The 25,026-nt window shown below is 51.8% G+C and overlaps 3 protein-coding genes across 7 annotated transcripts in view; 2 read left to right on the top strand and 1 right to left on the bottom strand.

Annotated features, from left to right (window-relative positions):
- Positions 1 to 22,699, top strand: part of LRRC61 (leucine rich repeat containing 61) — a 29,154-nt gene extending 6,455 nt beyond the window's left edge. The window contains exons 1-3 of one of the 5 annotated variants that reach the window (XM_011966610.1): positions 6,743 to 7,289; positions 10,300 to 10,469; positions 21,221 to 22,699. In XM_011966610.1, coding sequence (XP_011822000.1) covers positions 21,380 to 22,156 — 777 coding nt within the window. In that variant the 5' untranslated portion in view covers positions 6,743 to 7,289; positions 10,300 to 10,469; positions 21,221 to 21,379 and the 3' untranslated portion in view covers positions 22,157 to 22,699. Of the gene's footprint in view, positions 1 to 6,742; positions 7,637 to 10,299; positions 10,470 to 21,220 lie in introns of those variants that run through there. The other 4 variants (XM_011966609.1, XM_011966611.1, XM_011966613.1 and 1 more) reach the window with 4 other exon arrangements.
- Positions 14,375 to 17,226, top strand: ZBED6CL (ZBED6 C-terminal like). Its single transcript, XM_011966608.1, is given in 4 exon segments — positions 14,375 to 15,276; positions 15,278 to 15,359; positions 15,362 to 15,518; positions 15,520 to 17,226. Coding segments are annotated over 4 exon segments (708 nt in total). The 5' UTR covers positions 14,375 to 14,919; the 3' UTR covers positions 15,632 to 17,226.
- A 145-nt stretch (positions 22,700 to 22,844) lies between the features above and the next one.
- RARRES2 (retinoic acid receptor responder (tazarotene induced) 2) lies at positions 22,845 to 25,026 on the bottom strand (the record flags this gene model as incomplete). The annotated part of the gene is made up of 5 exons (XM_011966607.1): positions 22,845 to 22,966; positions 23,141 to 23,267; positions 23,536 to 23,631; positions 24,654 to 24,758; positions 24,985 to 25,026. Coding segments are annotated over 4 exons (360 nt in total), but the record flags the coding sequence as incomplete, so codon positions are not given.

The raw sequence follows: 25,026 nt of genomic DNA, 5'->3' as shown, positions 1-25,026 counted from the left end.
AATTAAGAATGCCTTTTTCCAGGCTGGGTGCCATGGCTCACACCTATAATCCCAGCACTTTGGGAGGCCGAGGTGGGTGGATCACCTGAGGTCAGGAGTTCGAGACCAGCCTGACCAACATGGAGAAACCCCGTCTCTACTAAAAATACAAAATTAGCTGGGTGTGGTGGCACATACCTGTAATCTCAGCTACTCAGGAGGCTGAGGCAGGAGAATCCCTTGAACCCAGGAGGTGGAGGTTGCAGTGAGCTGAGATCACACCATTGCACTTCAGCCTGGGCAACAAGAGTGAAACTCTGTCTCAAAAAACAAACAACAAAAATGAATGCCTACTATTCCATCATGTGGATGTACCATGCTTGCTTTATGCAATACACCGGGCCTGTTTTTAGACTTTTTATTCCATTCCATTAATCTGGCTGTCAATACATTGCACAAATACATAGTGTTTCGACTGTAGAAGCTTTAAATATATGTTGATATGTGTCAGGGCTTGTTCCTACCAACCCCCGGCCATCGCTATTCTTTATCTGAATTTTTCTAGCTATTCATGTTTATTTTTCCATCTGAGCTCTAGAATCTGGTTCTTTTTTTTTTTTTTTTTTTTTCTTGAGGCGGAGTCTCACTCTGTTGCCAGGCTGGAGTGCAGTGGCTCGATCTCAGCTCACTGCAACCTCCGTCTCCTGGGTTCAAGTGATTCTTCTGCCTCAGCCTCCCGAGTAGCTGGGACTACGAGTGTGTGCCATCATGCCCAGCTAATTTTTGTATTTTTAGTAGAGAAAGGGTTTCACCATGTTGGCCAGGATGGTCTCTATCTCTTGACCTCGTGATCCACCCGCTTCTACCTCCCAAAGTGCTGGGATTACAGGCATAAGACACCATGCCTGGCTGAGAATCTGGTTCTTAAAAGTTCCTGTTGGAATTTTTCCTGGGATTATGTTAAATTGGTAGCCTATTTTAGGGAGAACAGATATCTTTTAGATATTTAGTCCTCCTGCCCCTGAACGTGATACACTTTTCCATTTATTCAGGTCTTCTTTTTGTTGTCTTTAGTGATGCTTAAAAGTTTGGGTTTTTTCACATAGATTTTGCGCATTTTCTGCTAAGCTTTTTCCTTGATGCTTAATCTTTTTTTATTGTTAGTAAACAGCTGGAGTCTTTCCTTCCTTCCTTCATTTATTTATTTAATGAATTTCCTTCTGTTGTGCAATGGCACGATCTCAGCTCACTGCAACCTCTGCCTTCTGGCAGTGATTCTCGTGTCTCAGCCTCCCAAGTAGCTAGGATTACAGGCGTGCACCATCATGCCTGGCTAAGTTTTTGTATTTTTAGTAGAGATAGGGTTTCTCCATGTTGGCCAGGCTGGTCTCGAACTTATGGGCTCAAGTGATCTGCCTGCCTTGGCAGCCTCCCAAAGTGCTGGGATTACAGGTGTAGGCCACTGCGTCTGGCCTTCCTTTACATTTTCTAACTGGTTGTTGTTTGCATAGATGATGGCTTTCGATTTCCATTTATCGATATTAAAGCCAGACACCTTACTGAGTTATTTTATTAGCTCTAGTAATTTTTGTCAGTTAATTATCTTGTGTTTCTCATTTATGCAATCAAGTCACTTGAAATGATGATAATTTTACCTCTTATCTTCCAGTTAATAAGCCTCTAATTTCTCTCTCTTAACTACTGGTGTAGACTAAAACCACCAGAACAATGTTAAATGATAACAGTAATAGTATATGTGATTCTCTTATTCTTGAATTCAACAGGAATACATTTCATGTTTTCCATGTAAGCATTATACTACCTTTCAGGTTGAGGTGGATATATTTGATCATGCTAAGAAACATCTATTTCTATTTCACTACAATCTAGTTATTATCCAGATGGATATTGAGTGTTGTTGAATCCATTTCAGTAGCTGAGGAAATGGATTATGACTTTTCTCTTTAAATCTATGACCACCAAGAATACATCTGCAGTTGAATGGGGTTGGGTTTATTGGCTCCTTGCAAGGAGGAAGAAAGTAAACCAAGAGGAACTATGGGGTGTCTCACAAGAGGGTGTTAAAAAGGACTTTCTATAGGACAGAGCTTGTTTTAGTAGATTTGGGGGAGGGTGCGAGAAAATGGGGATTTCCTCTCAATGGGATGATGTCGGGAAGTAGGGGCAATTCTATAATTGTGTATTTTTTAGATAATTCTTATGGAGAAGACGAGAAGAATAGAGTGAGGCTAAAGCTATGATGGTGAAAAGCAGTAGTCATTTGTATCAGCCAGGATAGGGAGGTTTCCTGTGGTTTGGATAATGTTCTTGTTTTGTCTGTGCTCAGAGATCTTATCTCTGCCAAAAGACACGAGGGATTTCTGGGAGCACCACAAGCTAAGTAAGACAACGACACGGAACAGATTCTTTCCTGGAGCTTTCAGAGAGAGTACAACACCTTGATTTCAGACTTCTACCCTCCAGAACCAAGAGACAATACCTTTCTGTTTTTTAGGCTATCCCGTTTGTGGTATTTTCTTACTGTAGTCCTGGAAAACTAATAAAGATGCCAACTTTAAAATGTACAGAGTTGCCAGGTGTGGTGGCTCATACCTGTAATCCCAGCACTTTGGGAGGCCGAGGCAGGCGGATCACGAGGTCAGGAGTTCAAGACCAGCCTGGCCAATATGGTGAAACCCCGTCTGTACGAAAAATACGAAAATTAGCCAGGCGTGGTGGCACGGAGCTGTAGTCCCAGCTACTCAGGAGGCTAAGGCAGAAGAATCGCTTGAACCCGGGGAGCCAAGATCGCACCACTGTACTCCAGCCTGGGTGACAGAATGAGACTCCATCTCAACAACAACAACAACAAAACAAACAAAAAAATGTACAGAGTTTTTCAAGATTCTTCTAGGGGGCCTGTGAGCCCAAAAGTTTGCTTTAGATCAGTGTTTTTCAAAAGCTTACATATACCGTGTGATTCTGATGCATGTCACTCCCTTAGGGGTTTATTTTAAAAGTCATTTTCTCGTTCCAGACTCGTTCCAGACCCACAGAATGAGTGTGGACCCTGTATTCTGCATTTTCAAACAAGTTTCCGAGGTCCTTCTACATCCCAAACCACTGCTGAAGTAGGTAGATACCTGGGCTGTAGACAAAAATTTGGATTTCATCTTTACCTGGTCTATTACTGAGCAAGTAAGCGTTAAAGTATACGCTCTACTGGGAAAATCCCCAGTTCCAAGTCGAGTGACTCTGACACGTATTCACTGCACAGCATTTGTAAAATTGGGGATGTGGAACAGATTTTTTTTTTTTTTTTTTTTTTTTTGAGACAGCGTCTAGCTCTGTTGCCCAGGCAGGATGGAGTCCAATGACATGATCTCGGCTCACCACAAGCTCCACCTCCTGGGTTCAAGTGATTCTCCTGCCTTGGCCTCCCGAATAGCTGGGATTACAGGCATGTACCACCATGCCTAGCTAATTTTGCATTTTTAGTAGAATCGGGGTTTCTCTGTTTCTCAGTCTGGTCTCGAACTCCCGACCTCATGTGATTCACCTGCCTCGGCCTCCCAAAGTGCTGGGATTACAGGCATGAGCCACCACGCCTGGCCCAAAGCAGACTCCTTAAGAGTCTGTCTAGCTCTGCCATTCCACAAGGCTATGAAATGGTCCAGGAAGAGTTAGGGGAGGCTAGCAAATTCAGGTGCCTTTGCCTTTGGGAAGATGGAGGCAAAGCACTTTGTCCATCCAATTACTTTGTATTTATTTATTGTTTGTTTGTTCACCCTGACTCCAGACTTGACAATTACTCTACATTTTAAAACACTGTTGGGACTAACCCCACCAGCCTCTCCCCTGACCCGAGACAGAGTTAGCAGCTAATGTAGCTACTTCCCACTTTCTGTCACCCCTGCAAACGGGGCAAACAGGGATGCTGTATCTGGAAGCTCTAGAAGCAGGAGCCAGTCCTATTTATCCTTTTGTAAAACACCTACCAAAACGAGATGATTTTAGGTCCTCCCTCCTGAAACTCGGCTTGGCTGCAGTGAAAAGTTTTGCACCTACAGGAAGATCAGCATTTCCTTCCATTTGTCCTCTCCCAATCCATCCCTGACTGGTCTTTTGCCCTCTTTTGAGTAAGAAACTCCTTGTTTTAGAGTGTTTCTGGATTAACGCTAGAAAGGGACCAGCTCTGAGCCAATAGTATGGATCCCATGTAACAGTACTCTTACCAGAAAAGGGGTTTCATCCCAGACCCCAAGGGCAGGTTCTTAGATCTTGCACAGGAAAGAATTTAGGGTGAGTCGCAGAGTACAGTAAAGTTAAAATGGTTTATTAGAAACTAATCTCTTAGAGTAGGGTGTCCTCAGGAAGCAAGAGGAGGAATGCCCTACCTCAAATGTAATGCTTCCTTGTGTAGGATATTAGAGCTAAGAATAGTGTATTTTATTATAAAGGCTTGTGATCGGCTTGTGACAGACTATTTGTATTGTTACTCTCTTGTGCAATTAATTTCAGCAAACATTTATGAGTGGACTATTATCTTTAGAGCAAAACATAGTTTAAATTAAGAATGCCTTTTTCCAGGCTGGGTGCTATGGCTCACACCTATAATCCCAGCACTTTGGGAGGCTGAGGCGGGTGGATCACTTGAGGTCAGCAGTTCGAGACCAGCCTGGCCAATATGGCAAAACCCCGTCTCTACTAAAAATATAAAAATTAGCCAGGTAAAGTGGTGCATACCTGTAATTCCAGCTACTTCGGAGGCTGAAGCAGGAGAATCACTTGAACCCGGGAGGCAGAGATTGCAGTGAGCCGAGATGGTGGCACTGCACTCCAGCCTGGGCAACAGAGTGAGACTCCAAAACAAAACAAGAATGCCTTTTTCCATTAACTTGTTTCCTCAACAATAAACATCTTGTGATCAAGAGTGCTAACTTCCTGGGAATGCAACCCAGCAGGTCTTGCCTTCCCCAGCAGGTCTTGCCTTCCCCAACCTTTATTTAGGATAGAGTCACTCTGGTTAGGACGCCTCTGACAGTACAACCCAAATCATTGGTGGCTCATGAAAAGAACTCACTCCTTGGCTAAACTTGAGTCAGTCTCCTCTCAGTCCTCTTTTTGAATAGGCCCTGACCCTGGGCTGGCCCTTAGCTCACTTAGTTCAGTTTTAGCAAGAATCCTGCTGAGTCAGTTCAGCAAAAATCCCCTACCCTTGGTATCTGATCACCTTGGCTTGCATTCAGCAAAAAATCTCCCTAGCCTTTGTGTGTCCTCTCAGTAATTTTCCATCTGCTGACCTCCACCCTGTTGCTTAACTATAAATCTCCACCTGTCCTTGTATTTGATGTTAAGCCTGATATTTTTGCCTCTACTGCATAGCCCCTATTGCAGCTGTTCTTGAATAAAGTCTCTCTAACAATTGTTTGAATAATTTTTCTTTTAGTCCCATTTCCTACTGTAACACACTGTGTCTCAGTTTTCTCATCTGTATAACGGAGGAAACTAATACTTCCATCTCTAAGGCATACAGAAGATCAAGTCAGATTAAAAATAACTTGGGTATGGCTGGGCAGGGTGGCGTACACCTGTAATCCCAGCACTTTGGGAGGCCAAGGCGGGCAGATCACTTGAGGTCAGGAGTTCAAGACCACCCTGGCCAATATGGTGAAACCCTGTCTCTACTAAAAATACAAAAATTAGCCAGGTGTGGTGGTTCATGCCTGTAGTCTTAGCTACTTGGGAGGCTGAGGCAGGAGAATCGCTTGGACCCAGGAAGTGGAGGTTGCAGTGAGCTGAGATCACACCACTGCACTCCAGCCTGGGCAAGAGAGTGAGAATCCATCTAAAAAAAAATAAAAATAAAAACAAATTACTTGGATAAAGTGTAAAGATAAAAATCACTATTCTTGGGCAGGGGTCCCAGCTGTAGCCCAAGCTGGAGAACTAGACTGGCTTGGCGTTAATTTGCTTGGGACAGGAGGAGGGTCATCTGAAAGAGATGGGAAAAGCTAAGGTTGCGCCTGGGAAGACTAGGGAAGCCTGCCCCCAGGACAGCCCCTTGAATATGTGCAACTCAGGAGGTGGAGATTCAAGGTAGCCAGGGAGACAAAAATTGTTCATTTGGTGCACATGTGGAACCAACATGGGACAAAGAGGCATTTTGCGCTCGCCCAGAGAACGTGACTTCTTTGGCTCCTGCACAATTTGTAGCCTGCAGGAGTGGCAGAGTACCCGAGTGGATGCAGGCCCACGTGTTCTCTGGGTTGGGTGTTTAGAACTTCTGGGAGTCATCAGGCAGCAGGTATTTGCCCCAGTGTCAGAGGTGTTTAAACCAAAATTACTCCATCTTGAATAAGGGCTAAGTAAAATGAGGCTGAGCCCAACTGGGCTGCATTCATAGGAGGTTAGGCATTCTAAGTCACAGGATGAGATAGAAGGTTGGCACAAGATACAGGTCATAAAGACCTTGCTGATAACACAGGTTACAGTAAAGAAGCCCGCTAAACCCCACCAAAACCAAGGTGGCAATGGGAGGGACCTCTGGTGGTCCTCACTGCTCATTATGCGCTAATTATAACGCATTAGCTGCTAAAAGACACTCCTACCATCACCATGACAGTTTACAGATGCCATGACACCATCGCGAAATACCCTATATGGTTTAAAAAGAGGAGGAACCCTCAGTTCCGGGAACTGCCCACCCCTTTCTCTGAAACTAATGAATAATCCAACCCTTGTTTAGCATATAATCAAGAAATAATCACAAAAATGGGTAACGAGTAGCCCTGGGGCTGCTCCGCCTATGAAGTAGCCATTCTTTTATTTCTTTGCTTTCTTAATAAATTTGCTTTCACTTTATGGGCTTGCCCTGAATTCTTTCTTGCATGAGATCCAAGAACCCTCTCTTAGGGCCTGGATCGGGACACCAGGAGACACCCTGGATGGGTTTCCTGAACCGACAGATGAGCCTTCCACGCGGGGAGACCTGGATTCTTATCGTCTTTGTGGCTCCTTCCGTCTGCACGTGCGGACGAGGCCCGGGTCGCACTGGGGTGGTCAGCCTGGCACGCACAGCGCCGGCGTGTAGGGGTCCTTGGGTGCCACCGAGTCCGGGAGGAAATTTAGGCCGCCATCTGTCCGGAGACTGGCACATGTGACCACCCACCAACATGTATTGAATAAGGGCCTGGAGGTCCTTTCTCTAAGGCCGCACCGATAAACGATTACCAACTGTCAACCTCACGGCCCCTTCGCTTCCGGCCGCACTGCCGCGCTTCCTACGCCTGCGCACTCAGGGGCCGCAGGCAGCAGGAACGTACCAACTGCGGGGCGGGGGGTGCTCGCGGAGACCCCCGCGAGCTGCGTTCCCGGAAGTAACCCCTGGTGCATCCCGGAATCCAGGGCGCCCACTACGGCCTTTGGCCAGGACCTTGGGTGCGTTCCAGGAGCTCAGGCCTGCGGCGCTTGGAGAAGCACGTTGGCCAACCCGTCGGGTGGTGGGCAAGGGGCCCAGGGGTCAGGGGCCGGTAAGCGGCTGGCGGCGGGGCTGCGGCTCTTACCTGCCGAGGAGGCGCCGGCTCTGCGGTGCGGAGTTGCGCCGGACTTCCCAGCTTGGCCAGTGGCTCCGCGGGCTGCCGACTCCACCCCTCAGGTAAGCGGAGACTGGGCCGCAGAGGTTCAGGGGAGGGGGCGGCTGTCGGGACCGTGCCGGCGCCGGGGGCCACCTCCTTGGCCAGCCTTGCCCCAGCTCCCAAACACACTGGGCGAGGCCAGAATCTTCCGGAACAGCCAGCGCTTACCCATCGCTCCCTCTGTGCAGAGAACTGCCCTGAAATACTATGATATTAACTCGTTTAACCCTAACAATCTCATGAGGCGGGTGCTGTTACTATTGCCATAGTGTAGACGAGGCTCTGATATGCTCTGACTCCATTGTTAAGCCCTAAGCTTCCAGAAAAAAGCAGAGGGCTGCCATGTCGTTTGAATCACATCTCACTTTGTGTCATTTTTTTTGCACAGTATGAAACCCAATGATGCATGATTATTATTCAAAACATCTTGCTTAGGATTTTTTTTTTTTGAGACGGAGTCTCGCTCTGTCGCCCAGGCTGGAGTGCAGTGGCGCGATCTCGGCTCACTGCAAGCTCCGCCTTCCGGGTTCACACCGTTCTCCTGCCTCAGCCTCCCAGGTAGCTGGGACTACAGGCGTCCGCCACCACGCCCGGCTAATTTTTTTTTTTTTTTTTGTATTTTCAGTAGAGACGGGGTTTCACTGTGTTAGCCAGGATGGTCTGGATCTCCTGACCTCGTGATCCGCCCGCCTCGGCCTCCCAAAGTGCTGGGATTACAGGCGTGAGCCACCGCGACCGGCTTTTTTTGTATTTTTAGTAGAGACGGGGTTTCACCGTGTTAGCCAGGATGGTCTGGATCTCCTGACCTCGTGATCCGCCCGCCTCGGCCTCCCAAAGTGCTGGGATTACAGGCGTGAGCCACGGCCGCCCGGCCGCTTAGGCTTTGTAGGTAGTCAAATTTGCATGTGGGACAAAACCCCAAAACACAGTGGCTTGCTCTCCTCTTTTCCTTTCACACGTTCATCTCTTCCAATCCCTTTCTCTCACCACCTTTCAATCTTCTCACAGATGTTGTGGAGGAAGATGAGACTTGTGGGCCCAGCAGGGCCCACTGCTGGGAGTGGAGTAGACACTCCCTCCCCCACACAGTGCTGGAGTTGAGAGCAGAGGGGCGGGAGGGCCTGGGCGGAGTGAGGAGTGAGAAAGGCCTGGCATAATCATGGAATGCCCAGGGTGGGGTTCTACTTCTCTTGCAGGCACAAGAGAAGTAGAAGAGTGGCCCCTTTCCTTCTGGGCACGCACTTGGGAAAAGGCTTGGTAAGACCAATAAGAAGAACGTGTCTAATTTCTTGAACCAGTGTGCGGAGGTGCTTCCCAACCCCGGCTAAGCCAGATCACTCAGCCAGCCGCTGGCTGCCTTTACAGATGTACGGCTCCCCCTGAACAATCAACACGCCTGGCTCTCAGGCATAAGCTGCCTCACTTCCCTCCTGCACTGCACTCCAGGACTTGCCTGTCACCAGACCCGTCCTACTTCCTCTGTCAGGAAAAATAAGATTTCTTCCTGGTCTCTGAGGCCGATCCCTTCCACCACCTGTGCCCTGGATCCCTTTCTCTAGGAGCTTCTCTTCCCTGTGTAGTTAGCCCCCCTGCTCTTCCCAGGGCATCTTCTCTCTGTTTAGGGACCCAGCCAAGCCTTTTCCCTCCCACCCCCACCTCCAGCATTCCTGGTTCCTGCTTCTCCCCTACTTCCTGCTGGACCACCCACTGAAGGGACCTTTGACCCCGTTGACCACTGCTTTTGGAAAGTCTTTTCTTGGTTTCCCTAACTTCACTTTACTTTGGTTTTTCTTTGTCTCTCTCCTCTGCCTCTCAGTCACCTTTGAGATCTGCTCATCCTCTCACCTCCCTGTATCGTCAGCATTACCTGGGCAGCACCCTCTGGTGTTTTCCCTCAGTTTCTCTAGAAACTTGCCTGAAGATTTGCCCCAAAATAGCCCACATGGACCTGTATGAGTAAAGAGGATCACTATGGAGTCTCTCTCCATCGTTTCCTCGTCTTCCACTCAAGGCTTAGGCGTGGGCCACCTCCTGAACAGCTCTCCCCACAGTCTCCTCCACCCGCTCTGCCATCACCCCGCCCTGCCATCACCCCGGCCTGGCCCTCTTTCCCTTTTGCCTCCCAGGGATGTGCCTGCTTCCTGTGAGGTCTGGCTAGGGCGCTTTCCTGACTGCCGCCCACATGATCGACTGTGGGCAGGCGTGCAGCCCAAAAGGCCATGCCTCAGCTTAGAAGCCCTTGGAATCTTGTCTTCTTGTGGTTGTAGGCCTCCAGTGTGTTGTCAGCTGTGGTGATGTGTGTCACAAGTAACTTCTTTTTTTTGAGACAGGGTCTGGCTCTATTGCTTAGGCTGGAGTGCAGTGGTGCGATCACATCTCACTGCAACCTCCACTTTCCTGCTCAAGCCATCTTCCAGCCTCAGCCTGCCAAGCAGCTGGGACCACAGGCACGGGCCATCACAGCTGGCTGATTTTTTTTGTTTTTTTTTTTTTTGTAGAGATAAGGTTTTGCCATGTTGCCCAGGCTGGTCTCAACCTCCTGAGTTCAAAGCAGTCCACCCACCTTGGCTTCCCAAAGTGCTAGGATTACAGGCGTGAGCCACCACACCCAGCCACAAATAACTTCTTAGTAATAAAGTACTGGAATTTGTCAATGACTTTCTTTTTAAAATTTACATTTTAGATTCATTTGGATTGAAGGTTGACTCTCAACAGTGCCAGCTGCACTGTCGTCCTGAAGTACTCCCGTGGAAGAGAACGTGGTGGTGGTACTGTTGTACCAGTGATGACACAAGATCCCAGATCTCCCTGATGGGTCTGCGGGGATTGAAGATTGTGAAGCAATAGCCTAAGGTAAACAACCCCTTGCAAGACAGTATTTCTCAGTAGGTCAGCCTGGGGGCCCCCCAGGGATCCCTCCCCGCCTCGTAGCACCGTACCCTGCTTTCCCCCTGGTCTAGTAATGAGCCCATTTCTAGGTTGTCATCTCATCCTGAGCCCCAAGTGCCAGCCAGGCAACTACTCTCTTCTATTCATATCTTGAATGCACAGTGCTGGCTCATAGTAGACATTTGATGACTTTCTATTAAATGATTGAGTGAATCAAGAGTATCTACAGAGTATAGCATTTATGATGAGACAAAGCTAATTGGGAAACAGAACAAGATTGGTGTCCTGGGGTAACTGGATAGGTCTTAAGATGAAGATTTTGGGGTGTGCTAGGTGCAGTGGCCCACACCTGTAATCCCAGTACTTTGGGAGGCTGAGGCAAGGGAATCGCTTGAGCCCAGGAGTTCAAGACCAGCTTGGGCAACATGGTGAAATCCTGTCCCTACAAAAAACACAAAAATTAGCTGGGTGTGGTGGTGCACATCTGTAGTCCCAGCTACTTTGGAGGATGAGGTTGCGAGGATTACTTGAACCCAGGAGGCAGAGGTTGCAACAAGCTAGATCATGCCACTGCACTCCAGCCTGGGTGACAGAGCAAGACCCAGTCTAAAAAAAAAAAAGATTTTGGAGTGTGACCCTGTTCTGCAGACGGCCTGTGGAGGCCTGGATGTTCACACTCTGAGGTTGCAGTTTCCTCAGTCATGAAGTGTGAGTTAAGTCCCCTCCAGTGTGACATCCGAGAGCAGTTGTGGACCCAGGACAGCAGCCTGTGTTTCCTTTGCAGCTTTACCTAGCCCCTCCACAATCATCACCCTGCAGTAGGCCTTCAGTTCTTGGATTTATTGGTGGCTGAAAGTTCTTACGAGATGGGCTTGAAGCTGTTGCCACTTAACCCTTCTGAGGCTCTTCTGGCTGGAAGGAGCTCCTCTTTCTGTCCAGAGTCTTGCTTGAGCCTTCTTAGCCGTCTTGTCACCTGTTATATAGGCAGCCCTGCCATCTCTGGTGACTCTTTTTAAACATTACCCTGGTGAGTAATGTTTAACATCACTCATTGTCAGATCTTTTTTATCTTTTTTTTTTTTGACTTTCAGTACCAAAAAGTCTTTATTCATTATATCTTTCCAGGGAAAGGAGAAGGGAAGTGAAAAGGGTCAGCATGTGTGTTACAAAGTGATTAGGAAATGGGAAAGGAAGTACCTGGTACAGAAAAATCAGTCATCCAATAGATGCATCCCAGAGATGGAGTAGCCAAAACCCAAGGGGCTTGGTCTTCTGCAGTTCAGGAATGAGGGGCCAGGGATTAGGGAAGGTACAGGCCTTTCTACCCTCCCTCCCTGCACCTAAATTCAAGATTTCACATAAAGCTTTGGTTTCTAGCATTAAACATGGGGTTACATTCATCGGTCTCCTTTTAAACAATCTTATAGCCACTTTGACATAAGTTCTTGCACTGGGCCGGGTGTGGTGGCTCATCCCTATAGTTCCAGCACTTTAGGAGGCCAAGGAAGGAAGATTGCGTGAGCCCAGGAGTTGGAATCCAGCCTGGGCAACATAGTGAGACCTTGTCTGTACAAAAAATAGAAAGAATTAGTCAGGCGTGTTGGTGTACACCTGTAATTCCAGCTACTTGGGAGGCTGAGGTGGGAGGATTGCTTAAGCCTGGGAGGTTGAGGCTGCAGTGAGCCAAGATTGTGCCACTCTACTCCAGTCTGGGCGACAGAGCAAGACCTGGTCTCAAAAAAAAAAAAAAAAAAGGTTTCTTGCACCTGCACAAAATTCCCAAGTGACTTGGATATATACTCATATTCCTTTGCCTGGTCTCCTGACCCCACTTCTACGTGGAAGCCCCTGGTCGCTTCTCCCTCCTTTGAGATTACAGATTAAGTAGGTTTGATCCATCCAAATAAAGCAATATCTTAAGTGGGGTGAACCACATTGACTCAGGTTGGGAACAAGAGATGGAGGGTTCCTACTTTCTTCAGGTTGTTCACATACATCATTTAAGAGTTGCAGAGATAGCCCAAGAATTCCATATATGCGTGTGTGGGTATGTAGGTTTTCTTTTGGGGGAGGTGGATGGAGAACTAGGTAGGATAGAAGTCAAGTTTTTAGGGCAGAAGATCTGGTCCAAAATAGGAAATAGAGGAAGGGGAACACAAAGAAAGGATAGTTCAAGATCCCTACTTCAATACGAGGGTCCCCCAAACTCATGTTTTACATCCTTTTTGCCTGGTTCAGAACTTTCTGTAAAGATGCCTTGGCCATTTTTCTCTCAATACAAAAAAGTTTGTAAACAATAAAACCCCAAAAGAACATGGAAAAAGACCAACTTTCTCCATGTTTGTATATTTACACAAACTAGGCCACCTAGCAGTCACCAACTGCTACAAAGTCCAGACAAATACAGGAACTAGAGGGGGCAGCATCAGGGGAAAACAAACCCAGGATCAGATGTGCACCCCTAAACACGTTCTATCACACTTGTCCCATTTCAGCCTAGCAAGGGAGGTTCGTGGTGATCCTACAGGATGTAAATGAGGCCCCCTTTTCTCCTTAGTTACCATGATACTGAATCAGCGCTGCAGCAGGGCAGGACGCCGGCTGTGCACACCACATGAAGAGGCCCTCCCTTACGGGGCTTCCTTGAACCCAAGAATTTGGAAAAGTTAAGAATTTTAGTCCTTGCTTCATATATCCTTCCCTGGACAGCACAGGAGGGGTACAGGGGCACTGGTCTTAACATTTAGCCTTCCCAAGTCACGTTTTTTATGAATACACACACATACCCCCTGTTGTGGATGGTAGGCCTAGCCCAGTCCAGTGGAGGATGGATCTGGGGTATGAAGCAAGTCCCATGCTCTAGGATTAGGAAACCCTCACCTAACCTTGGTGTCCCTGGGTGTCTCAGCACCTTAGTCTAATTTTCAGTCTTCCAGTAGCCAGAGATCAAGTCTTGGGCAATCCAGTTGAACCCTAGTCTCCTATGAGACATTTTCAAGGTGGGGGAGTTTCAGGAGGACACTATGGCAGAAAAAGCAAGTCTCTGGCAAACATGCAGTTCAATAGGCTGGGTCTTCCATTTGGTTGCTCTTCGTGGTTAGAAAAACAACCAGGAGTATTCCTGCTATGCAGGCCTGGAGCTTCTGCTGACTTATCCCTGAGGTTGCCCGGTACCTGAGAACAGTAAGGAGTAAGGGACCGAGATTAGAATAGACAGCAGCACAAACAACATCAAGGGGAATGAAAGCTCAGATGCACTGGAGATATCGGTAACACAGCCAGTGCTGTGGGCACCCGGGAGACAGGGACCGAGGTGCAGTATCCAAGGGAGCAAATCAGTCCCATCACACTGGCCCGGAGCTGGGTGGGGTGAGTGTGGGAGCCGCAGGTCTGCAGCGGCCCTCGGCCACCCTGTCCGCCTGGGGTGAGTGTGGGAGCCGCAGGTCTGCAGCGGCCCTCGGCCACCCTGTCTGCCTGTCTCCGCCACCCATTGCTTGGGACAGTTCCCAGCACCCTGTCCCAAGAGTGGGCTGTGAGGAAACAAGATGTGAATAAAGCCCGGCCTGCCCATGAGGGACTTCCTCCCTCAGAAGGTAGTGGCTGTGGGTTGGGTCCATTATCTGGTCTCATGCTTGCTTAATCATTTCAGTCCAGCCTGGGAAATATTATGATTACCTGTCCTTCTTAAAAAGGAAAACAACTTCCCTGTCCAGGCCACTTTTGAAAGCTGGAGGTTCTAGGGGTGGTGCCTCAGACAAAGCACGTAGGCTTCTGAGCGATTTCCCCCAGCCACCCTCGTTTGCATTTGGATAGAGCTTGGTTGGAGTTCCTTTGCCTCCCTGCTTCCCACACCAAGAGGGTAGAAGGGCTGATGCTGGGAACCATGCTCTGGGTGCGAGGCCTGCCCCTGGAGGGAGCTGCAGAGGACTGGCAGCTGGAGGTGCTGGAGCAGGCCAGCCTGTGGCTGGGCCGTGGCTCCCTGCGGGCGGGCTTACTGGTATCGAGCGGCTGCCCCAGCCTGGAGCAGGTGGCCAAGGGCGAGGGCTATACCCATATCCATTGTTTCACCCACTGCCTTGACTCCCTGGTAAGAAACTTTCTGTGTCACCATCACAGTGTCCAGATCATCCTGGGCACTGCCAGGGCTATCTGCAGCCATTTCTAAAGCTCTGTGGAGGCCCGGGGGCTCCTCACCCAGCTCCAGCGCCAGCACGCCCTCCCGGCCCACCAGCCTCTTGAGGAGCTCTTGGTCCACTGGGTCTCGGCCTACCACCTGCCAGAGTGGCTGGTGGAGCAGCAGCAGCCCCTTCAAGAGTACAAGGGCAGGCACCAGCTGGGGAAGGCTGGTGTCGCCTTGTCGGCCACATTCTGGAGCCTGGCAGACAGCCTCAGCAAGCTCCTGCAGCCCTTCCAGATGGCGGTCCGCAAGGCGAGTGTGGTGCAGGCCTCTCTGAGCCAGGTGCTGCCCCAGCTGCGCTCCCTGCACATCTTCCTGGAGCAGGTTCATGGACACTTTCAGGAGCAGAGTGTCGGGGAGGTGGGCGCAGCCATCCAGCTGGCTAAGGGGTTGGCCCTGCAGCTCTGCACCGACTGTCAGCTCAATGAGCTCTTCTACTGTGAGGAGTTTGTGCTGGCCACTTTGCTGGACCCTTGCTTCAAGGGCAAGATTGAGGCCATCCTTCCTGTGGGGGCTGACATTGACCACTGGAAGCAAGTCCTTGTGTATAAGGTGAAGGAGATTAGGGTGTCTGAATACTCTTTGACCGCCCCCAACCCCCAGCCCCCTGCAAAGCCCCAGGGGTCTGTGCGTGGACCCCACCAGGGTAGCCAGGAGCTGCAGGGTGGAGGGGAAGAGCCGGGGGAGCCTCTGCAGAGCAGTGGCTGCTCTGGGGCCTTCCTGCTGGCCCAGAGGGAGAAGGGCTTGCTGGAGAGCGTGGGGCTGCTGGCCTCCGAGAGGAGTGGGGACTCGCTGTCCACCAAGAGCCACTGGGCCAGCGTCATTGTCAAGACGTATCTGGGAGAATGAGACCGTCGGAGCCCAGAATGACCCCCTGGCTTCCTGGGAGAAGAAGCAAGAAGCCTGGCCACCATCTGTCTGTCTTACCCCCGACAAGAGGCTTCTCTGAAAGCATGTTTGCCTCCCTGAACAGCCCCACCCTTGTAGAGCGAAACTCTTTTCTCAACGTGGAGGCCATTGAGCATACTTGAAGACCAACCTGGAGCAGTTCCCCAACTACACCCCGCCTCCCCTCATCTGCTCTAGTGGTGACCTGGCCAAAGGGATACAGGCCCTGCAGTCCGCTCAGGGTGGGATGGCAGACATGGCAGGTGCCAGTGCTCACCCTGCCCGTGAACTCCTAGAGAGCCCCTGTCTGTAGTAGGTCAAAGCAGAGAGCCGGGTGTTGCATCCTGGGTGCCACATGCTGATGGCCAGAATCTTAAACCTATTTGGTAAGAAAGGGTCAGTTTCTCACTTGACAGATTGCCATATTTTTTTTTTCTGGGAGATGTCATTTTCCATCTCCCCATTACTTTCTTTATGTCTAGCAGTATGTGCCGAGAAGAGGCTTACTCTCTTCGTAGGTGACTGTGAATTTTGTACTACGTGGCTTTGTACATGTGATGCTCTGTTAAAACATAAGTGGGTGTGAAGGTCCTTGAATACACCTTGTCTGTGTGGAGAAGTGGATACATGCCCTTAAGAGGCTTGCTTTCTCAAAAAGTGGCCAAGGATGTGGAGTGGGCGTGTGCTGGCAGGTAGGATATGTCCTCAGCTTCTTGGGGGCTGGGTAAGCTATTGCAGCACTTTCTGAGGCTTGCAGTGTAGGGAGAAGGAAATCCCAAGGTAGAATAGCCATTTCCAGAGTGCTCACATACCCCCCACACCAGTCTTTTGGGGGGTATCGGAGTAGCCAGAGAACCCGATTGATGGGACTGACCAGCTAGCTAGGAGAGCTGAGATGCCAGTCCTCAAATGGTGTTCTTACCAATAGTCTATTTCCAGACTGCTGGAAACCTTGGGGTTTCTTCCTCCAGTGACAGCAGCCTCAGTAGCTTTTCTGGGCTCCCAGCGGCCGGCTGTACACCCTGCCCGCCATCACCCTTGCCCCTGCTTGTCGTGGACCACTTTTAAAGGGGAAGTTCCTTATTTGGAAGAGAGAAAGGATGTGTGTAGCACACACTCATCATGGATTGCTCAGAGTTCCTTTAGGACAGAGCTGAGGGCCTAGGATCCAGGAACCAGTGGGATTGGACAGCAGAAGAAAGAAGGGGGTGGCCCGTCAACCCTGCAAGACTTGCATCCAGGTAGCCTAAGGGTTCCTGGTCACTGGGTAGGGTGGCTGCTGAGATGCAGGTTGGAAGAGGCAGGGAAGGCTCCAGGCCTAACTTGCAGCATGTCACTGGCCATGGAGGTGAAGGGACAGACTCTCCCCTTACTGGCTGGCAGCCCCAGGAACCTGTTCCCTTGCCTCTCCCAGATGAGTTGCCAGCCCTGTGTTTCACTATGACCAATTCATTCTGACATTTGGATATTACTGAAAATGTAAGGAAGCAGGAAAAATTAACTATACTCCTTTCATTCAGAGATAGCCTCTATCAATAGTTTGACATTTTTCCCTCTTTTACATTGAGATCATACCCTAGGTACTGTTTAGTATGTGATATTTTCATTTTCACAGTATAATAACTGCACCTGTTAAATAAAGTTTTGTAAACATTTTTAATGACTGGAATAGTATGATTTGAATTAAAGTCTGGCCTCCAGATTGCTTAGATCACTCCACTGCCTGTAGCACTAGGAGTGGGAGTGGAGTGCTGGGGACACATTCACAGGTGATAGGAGGCCGGGTTTGTCTTGGGGAGCGGCCTTACTACTGCCCCTGGCTCTGATGCCATTGCATTTGGATAGGAGGGGCAGGGCTTGCTGGACCTCTCCCTGCAGTGTCCTGCACCTCACTCGCAGGATCCTGACTCACATGTCGGAGCGCGGAGGATCCGGGAATGTGATGCATCCTCAGGTTGCCTTAGGCAGCGTGCGTGTCTGTGCTTCCGTCCTTGAACAGTTGGAACTGTTCTTGGAAGTGGCATCGTGGCTCTGCTGTGTGGCATCACTGAGCGGGCTCATGTTCCGGGAGAGGACTGGTGAGGCAGCGAGGCTCGGGAGAAGAATGTGAGAAGATTGGGTGGGGGTGAAAGGAAGAGGGTGAGAGAGCTTGATGGCACCAAACCAGGGGGCTTGGGCTCTAGAACCTTCACTTTCATCGAGGGGCAGTTTTGTCCCCCAGTGGACATTGACAATGTCTGGAGGCGTTTTTAGTTGTTCCAAGTGGGGTAAGGGGAGTGGTTCTGTTGGTGTCTAGTGGACAAAGGCCAGGGATGCTGCTCAGCACCCTTCAATGCACAGGACAGCCTCCGCAACCAAGGCTTAGCCTGTCCAGATGGCAGTAATGCCAGGGTTGGGAACCCCTCTTCTAGAGCGTTAGAGCCTCCAGTCCACCCCAGGCTGCTCTGGGTTGAAGCATTCCTCCCCCTAGACTTAGCTTTGCCCTTTGCGCATCATTTCCCAGGTAGAAGACACTCACCAAGGCCTGGGACCGTCTTCCCTGGTTCTCAGTCAACCTCCCTCAAAGGGCCCAAGTGCCATCCTTGTCACCAGTCCTCTTTCCAGACTCTCTTGCTGGGCCAGGAGGTCTCTGTTCCCTTCATTTCCATAGTTAGGAAAATGACGGCTCCCACTGGAGGAGTGCTGAACCTGGTGGACGTGCGGGAAGCCATCCTCCTTATGTCTGCGGGCAGCCTGATGTTAGTTGGGGCTGCACAGGTGGGCACCGGCTGGTTCTTGGTCTTACTGGGCTACCTGTTTGCAGTGTGCAGGTGATGGACCAGAAACACAGCAGAGGTCACTGACCCCCAAGAGAATGAGGGTTTTGCACAACCCATCACCAAGACCCAGGCGGCCTGCATCGTGGTGAGGGCAGGACGGGGCCACACTGGTGCAGGGCTGTGTGTTGGAGGGCAGCAGGGAAGGGCTGATTTGTGTCCCAGTGGGGTCTTTCTGCTCCGTTTCCTCTTCTGTAAACCATGTTCCTGGTGTGAGCATGCACAGTTGCCTGCCTCTGTCTGCCTGTGTCTTTGGTCTCTCCCTTTGCTGAGCCATCATCTCCATCTAAAAAGCCACTGACCCAGTTCCTCAGGGCATTCCCTTAACCTCTGCAGTCCCACTCTGGCCTCACCTGTGCCCAGGACTGCTCATCCAGTGGCTGTCTCCCCAGCCTCATCTCATCTGAGTCCAGTGGGGCATCCTAGCAGTGTTGGTCTCACTCCTTAAAAGCCTTCCATGTTCTCCTCCCTCTGGCTGCTTGGCAGAATCCTTCACAGACTCATTCATTCAGCCTCATAGGTTAGCCTCCACCTCTGCTGCTCGTTGTGTACAGGACATCCTCCACATTCACTCCTGAAATGGTGGGTGGGTGGGAGGGATGCCTGCTCCTGGAGAGAGGCCTGCGGGTTCTTAGAGAGCTCTGTGTCCCCAGCATGGTTGGCCCTGTGCACTGCATGCCTTCCTTGATGCCAGCTGCCATCTCCCTGCTGATGGTGCCTGGATCCCTCCAGCCTGGAGCTCCAGCTGCCTCCTGAGCCCCATGCCACATTCACTCAAGCTGAGTGCTGTGTAGCTGGATGTCTTCTTGTCTCCAACCTGTCCCACCTGTATTTCACATGCCTGAGAAGGGAGCCCCAGTCCAGGTGGGGTGGCTCATGCCTGTAATCCCAACACTTTGGGAGGCTGAGGCAGGTGGGATCACCTGAGGTCGGGAGTTCGAGACCAGCCTGGCCAACATGGTGAAACCCCATCTTTACTAAAAATACAAAATTTAGCCAGGCATGGTGGTACATGCCTGTAATCCCATCTACTTGGGAGACTGAGGCAGGAGAATCACTTGAACCCGGGAGGCGGAGGTTGCGGTGAGCTGAGATCACACCATTGCACCACTGCGCTCCAGCCACAGCAACAAGAGTGAAACTCTGTCTCAAAAAAAAAAAAAAAAAAAAGGAGCCCCTTGCATACAGTCACCCAGCCAGATTCCCCAGTTGTCCTAGACTCTTTCTCCTCCTCCCCATTGCTTCCTGCCCTCCTTAGGGCCTGTATCTTTTGTTTTCATAGCAGACAGGTTTCTAGTACCTGGTACTCCTCCTGCACCCCCCATCTTAGGGACCAGAGCAGCTTTAATCAAATGCAAAGTTGATTGCATCACTCCCTGTTTACAAACCCCAAAAGATTCCATTCCCATGGAGGGAATCCACACTTCTTGGCAGATGCTTCCAGTTCCTTTTGGAAAGAAATGAGGTATAAATAAAAGAGAATGAACTGGAGTGTTGCAGACTAGAAGGGAGCTAGATAAGGAAATGGGGGCCATAAGCACAAGGACTCCCCTTCCCAGACGGGGTGGAGAGGACAAAAGGATGGCAAGACTGTTTACATCCTCGCTAGCTCCCTGGTTGGGAACATAGTAAATATCTTTGTTGATGGTGTGGGAGGAGCTAAGTGGACCAGGCTCTGGGCCTGGTTTCCTTGGAGAGGGGAAAATGAAAAGTGTTGATGTGTAAACTCAGACTCGGGAGTCGCCGACACCCTGCATCAGATCTGCAGGGCAGGCATCACCCCGCCGGCCTGGGTGAGACTCCTGGAACTGGACCTGGCCAAAGTCTGCCAGGTTGGGAAAGCTGCGCTTGGAAGAGGTCTGTTATTTTCCTTCCTGCTTAAATCTTGTGGTCCCTCCACCAGGCCACCCCTGCTTTGTGCCACAGTCATGCACTGGCACCTGGACTCACCTGGTCCTGCAGCCCCTGGCAATTTGATGTGCCCATCCTGGCTTTCTGGAGCCACCCTCCCCTCCCACCAAGACAGCCTGCCCTTTGGGAAATTTATGTTGTATTTGCAGCTGGCACCATGCTGTCTGGCACATATATATACCAGTGCTGTTCCATTGATCTGTCCAGCGGAGGCCAGAGTAAAAGAGCTAGCTTTGGTGGGCAGTGAAGTGGTAGGAGCAAGGGTGTGGGACCTAGCCGGGCCACTTACCCCAGCCTTCCCTGACCCTTTGCTACTTTGACCTCAGTTTCCTCCTTTAGGACTAAAGGCCAACTTCTTATGCTTTACAGCTCCAACCAGAGGCACCAGTTGACCCATATAATCTGGAAACAAGTTTGAATTCATTGCTGTTAGAAAGAATTGCAGTAATACTGACTGAATCAAACAAGGCACATGTGCTCTCATTTGCGTTGCATATGTATTGATTATCCCAGAAAGAAAACAAACTGGTGATGGTGGTTACCTATTGCCTGTTCAAACATAACGGCTTAAAGTACACCCCCAAATTAATAGGGATGGATCGTGAGTGGTTACTGAAAAAGTAAAATAATGATGTTTTGCCCCTAGTTTGGATTTAACAGAAAGAACTGGTAATATTGGGCCTGAATCCATCCAGCATGGCCCTAAGCAGCCGGGGCCAGTCTGGGCTGCTCCCATTGGGTTGGGCCTGCACCCCATCCCTGTCACTCAGATGGTTTTTGTGGGCTGTGTCCCAGCTTGGTCTTCAGGTCTTGCCTGGCCGAGATTGTTGGTTTTCATGGTAAAAGCAGGGTCAGACTCCCTGCCGTCACCTGCTGCATAAGACACAGAAAGTGCTGCCTGCTGACTGACTGTCTCTCCTCAGGGACTGGCTGGCTTCGTGCAGGGAATTGGAACCAGGCCTCCTGGCACTGGCCCGGGGAGAGTGGAAGGTGCCTGCTTCGGGGCAAGCACCAGCTGACCCCCAGTGGAACCCTGTGACAGTCCTGCCAGGGCCCAGGCCATCCCAGCCGACTTCCATCTCATGGAGCCTCCAGGGGAGAAGCCGGGAGAGGCTGGCGGGCTGCAAATCACACCCCAGCTGCTGAAGCTGCGCACAGGCGAGTTCTCCCTGGAGTCCATCCTGCTGCTGAAGCTGCGTGGCTTGGGACTGGCTGACCTGGGCTGCCTGGGAGAGTGCCTGGGCCTGGAGTGGCTGGACCTATCAGGCAACGCGCTCACCCACCTGGGCCCGCTGGCCTCCTTGCGCCAGCTGGCCGTGCTCAATGTCTCCAACAATCAGCTGACGGGCCTGGAGCCGCTGGCCGCCTGTGAGAACTTGCAGAGTCTCAATGCCGCAGGCAACCTACTGGCCACCCCGGGCCAGCTGCAGTGTCTGGCTGGGCTACCGTGCCTGGAGTACCTGCGGCTCCGAGACCCTTTGGCCCGGCTCAGCAACCCGCTCTGTGCCAGCCCCTCCTACCGGGCTGCAGTCCGGGAGCTGCTGCCTGGCCTGAAAGTCATCGATGGTGAGCGTGTGATTGGGCGCGGTAGTGAGTTCTACCAGCTGTGCCGAGACCTGGACAGCTTGCGTCCCAGCTCCAGTCCCGGCCCCAGAGCCACCGAGGCCCAGCCCTGGGTGGAGCCAGGCTACTGGGAGTCCTGGCCCAGCCGGAGCAGCTCCATCCTGGAGGAGGCCTGCCGGCAGTTCCAGGACACACTGCAGGAGTGCTGGGACCTGGAACGCCAGGCCAGCGACAGCCTGGCCCAGGCGGAGCAGGCACTCAGCTCTGCGGGCCCCACCTCTTCCTTCGTCTTCTGAACGTGGCCCATGGCCCAGGACAGCCTGGCGGGTGGCCTCTCTGCCCCCAGCTCCCCTCCCTGCCCCCAGCTCCCCTCCCTGCCCCCACACTCGTCTTGGTTGCTTCACCCTGGTTACTGGCCCTGCGTGCTGGGCTATTGCTTTATCCCTATCCTGAGAGCAGCCCCTCCCCATGATCCCTCCACATGCTGCAAGGAGGCACTGAAGGGCCTTGAGCAGGTGTAAAGGCTCTCACCACCCGTGCGCCTGTGTCCGCAGCTGCTACCACTCCGGGCTGCTCCAGCCTGCGACTTGGTGGAAGGAATTACTTCCTCCTGAGGCTACAGGCGAGAAAGGTAGGGATGGGCCAGCCTCTCCTCCCAGCTGCTGGGAGAGAGTAGGCAGGCTGAGTGGCCCAGAGCACTCCTGGAAGCAGAAGCGGGACTCCCCTGCCTTGCAAATGTGCCTCTCCAGACTGCTACTGTACTCCTTCCCGCCCCGCCCTGGCACTTTCTCTGCCCTTTCTCGTCCACACATCTATTAAATGCTTCTGTTTCATTTGCATCCCTGCCTGGCATTTCATGGGGGCACTTCTGGCTCTGGAGCACAGGAGGCTCTGCAACCCTGCCCACAGGAAGGGTGCTGTCCCCCTGCCTTCTTTGGCCGCCTCTGAGCTATGTTGAGGAGGAAGGCATGCAACACAAGGAGCTGAAAGGCAGCTGGGAGAGCAGCTTTATTATCATGGCCGGGGATAGAACGGGGTCCTCTCCTGGGGGTCTGGGGTCTTCCACTGGTTACCACCGACAGCGGTCCCAGAGGCACCATGCAGCTCTAGACAAAAGGGAAACAGGTTTGGGAGTGAGGGAGGTTGCTTCGGCCCCAGTTCCAGCTTTCCCCCTAGGCTCCTGACCTGTCCCCTCCCAGGCTCCCAAAGCCCAGCCCAGCCCCTCAGCATTCCCTGGGTTGGCCCCATCCAGACGGTGCTCTCTGTCCCCTGGTGCCTACCAGTGCTGGCTCAGCTGTGGGGCAGGGCCTTGGAGAAGGCAAACTGTCCAGGGAAGTAGAAGCTGTGGGGGTCCTCACCAGCCCGCTGCACCCTGATGCACTGGGTCTCCTGGTGCTCCTCAGGCTCCTGCCAGGACCCACAACTGTTCAGGCAGTATAGGAGGGGCAGGCAGTGCCCCGGAGAGGGGAAGGCCATGCCAGTGGAGGGCTGCCAGCATCCTGGGCAGGGCCCACCTGCACGTCCCCTGGAGAACGTCCAAACCAGGCATAGCGCTTTCTAGCCCCCACTCTCCCTCCCGCTTGGCCAAGCTTCTGCCTGGGGACTGGCCCATAGGCTCAGCTTCCATCCATCTTCCCAGCCCTGTCCCCACCTCTGCACCTTTGCCCCTTCTTACCCGCAGAACCTGTGTGTCTATGGGACAGTGGACCATCCGGCCCAGAACTTTGCCCTCAGAGCCCAGTTTGATGCAGGCCAGGCATTTCCGTTTCCTCTGTGGGGGAGGGGGGGAGCATGGGGTGAGCAGAGGAAAGGGGTGAGGGAGGCCTGGGCATCATGAGGGTGGGAGCCAGTGCTGCCCATTATGGGACCAGATTCCCAGCTAGGCCCTCGAGCCCAGGAGCAGGAGGTCATGCAGGCCAGCAGGTTTTAGGCACAGCCCACCCTAGAATGTTGGAAGTCAGACCCATGCAGTTTTCAAACTATGGAACTTTCGTGTGTGTGCACACAGGAGTCCTTCCCAGATGGGTTGTGTGGCACATGCATGAACACGCATGTATGTGGTTTGTATGCAGGAGTGTGGGTGGATGGGTGTGTGATGTATGCATGGACGTATCTACTTGTGCTTGTGTGAAGGCAAGAATCCTCCTCCGATGGGTTCTTCCCACCCAGCGCCTCCAGAGTGGCTCAGCTGTCACCTATTCTGTTTATTACATTTTCTTGTAAGATTTGATTTGAGGTTGGTGAATCATTGCTATAATCCAGTGCCCTCCTTGAGCCGACAGAGGGAACTGGAGCCTTTACAGAACCTGTAATACAGAGCCCAGGCAGTACTCACAGAGTGGGAACTAGAACAGTCACTGCACTCCCATCCCAGGCATCACCCCCATGCTGGAGGGTTTGCCCCCACCGTGGCTGATGACTGGAGCCCCGCTAGGCTAGGAGGGCACCAGACACATCCACACAGCGAGCTCCTTCCACCCAGGCCCTGAAGCTTGAGAGGAACTCAGACAGAAGTGAGCCCTGCTCTGATGAAGATAAGTCCAGGGGTAACCAAACCCTCTTCCTGTCTGCCAGGCCCCTGCTCCCCACCAACCACCCTCACAACCTTGGGCTCAGGCTGAGCCGCTCCACCTCTAAGGAGGCTCCTCACAGTGGGGTCTCTAACCTCAGGGCTTCTTAATAGACCTCCCAATTCCATGCAGGCACACCCAGGCATGTGCCCCATACGCCAAACCCCAAGTCCATGAACTCACACCCAGCATGCGCCCATTGCTCTCACACCCGGTCACTCACCCCATTGGGCCTGACTTTGCACTCGGGTTTCTTCCAGTCCCTCTTCCGGCAGCTTGTCTGCTGGAGCTTAAATTCCAGCCTCACAAATATTCCAGCTGGGAAGTGCTGCAGACAGGCAGGCAGAGGATGGCCGGTAACCAGCTGAGCGTGCAGAGCAAGCCCTGGTGTGACCCGCGCCTCCCTCACGCAGTCACATCCCAGCAGGTTGGACTGGGGCCTTTTCTCCAAAGGGTGGGGCTCAGAGCCCAAGCACTTCTGTCTCGCTTCCTGGGAATGCGCTGGTCTCCCGGGATGCGAGCCTCCCTGCTCCCGCCAGGGCCACGCTACTCACCGTGTCCACGGCGCTGTCCACACCGGTCTCCTGGAAGGCCCA

This window comes from Mandrillus leucophaeus, unplaced genomic scaffold (assembly GCF_000951045.1).
Source record: "Mandrillus leucophaeus isolate KB7577 unplaced genomic scaffold, Mleu.le_1.0 Scaffold767, whole genome shotgun sequence".
Taxonomy (NCBI): Eukaryota; Metazoa; Chordata; class Mammalia; order Primates; family Cercopithecidae; genus Mandrillus; species Mandrillus leucophaeus.
The sequence above is the reverse complement of the archived record's forward strand: the minus strand, read 5'-3'. Positions and strand labels throughout refer to the sequence as shown.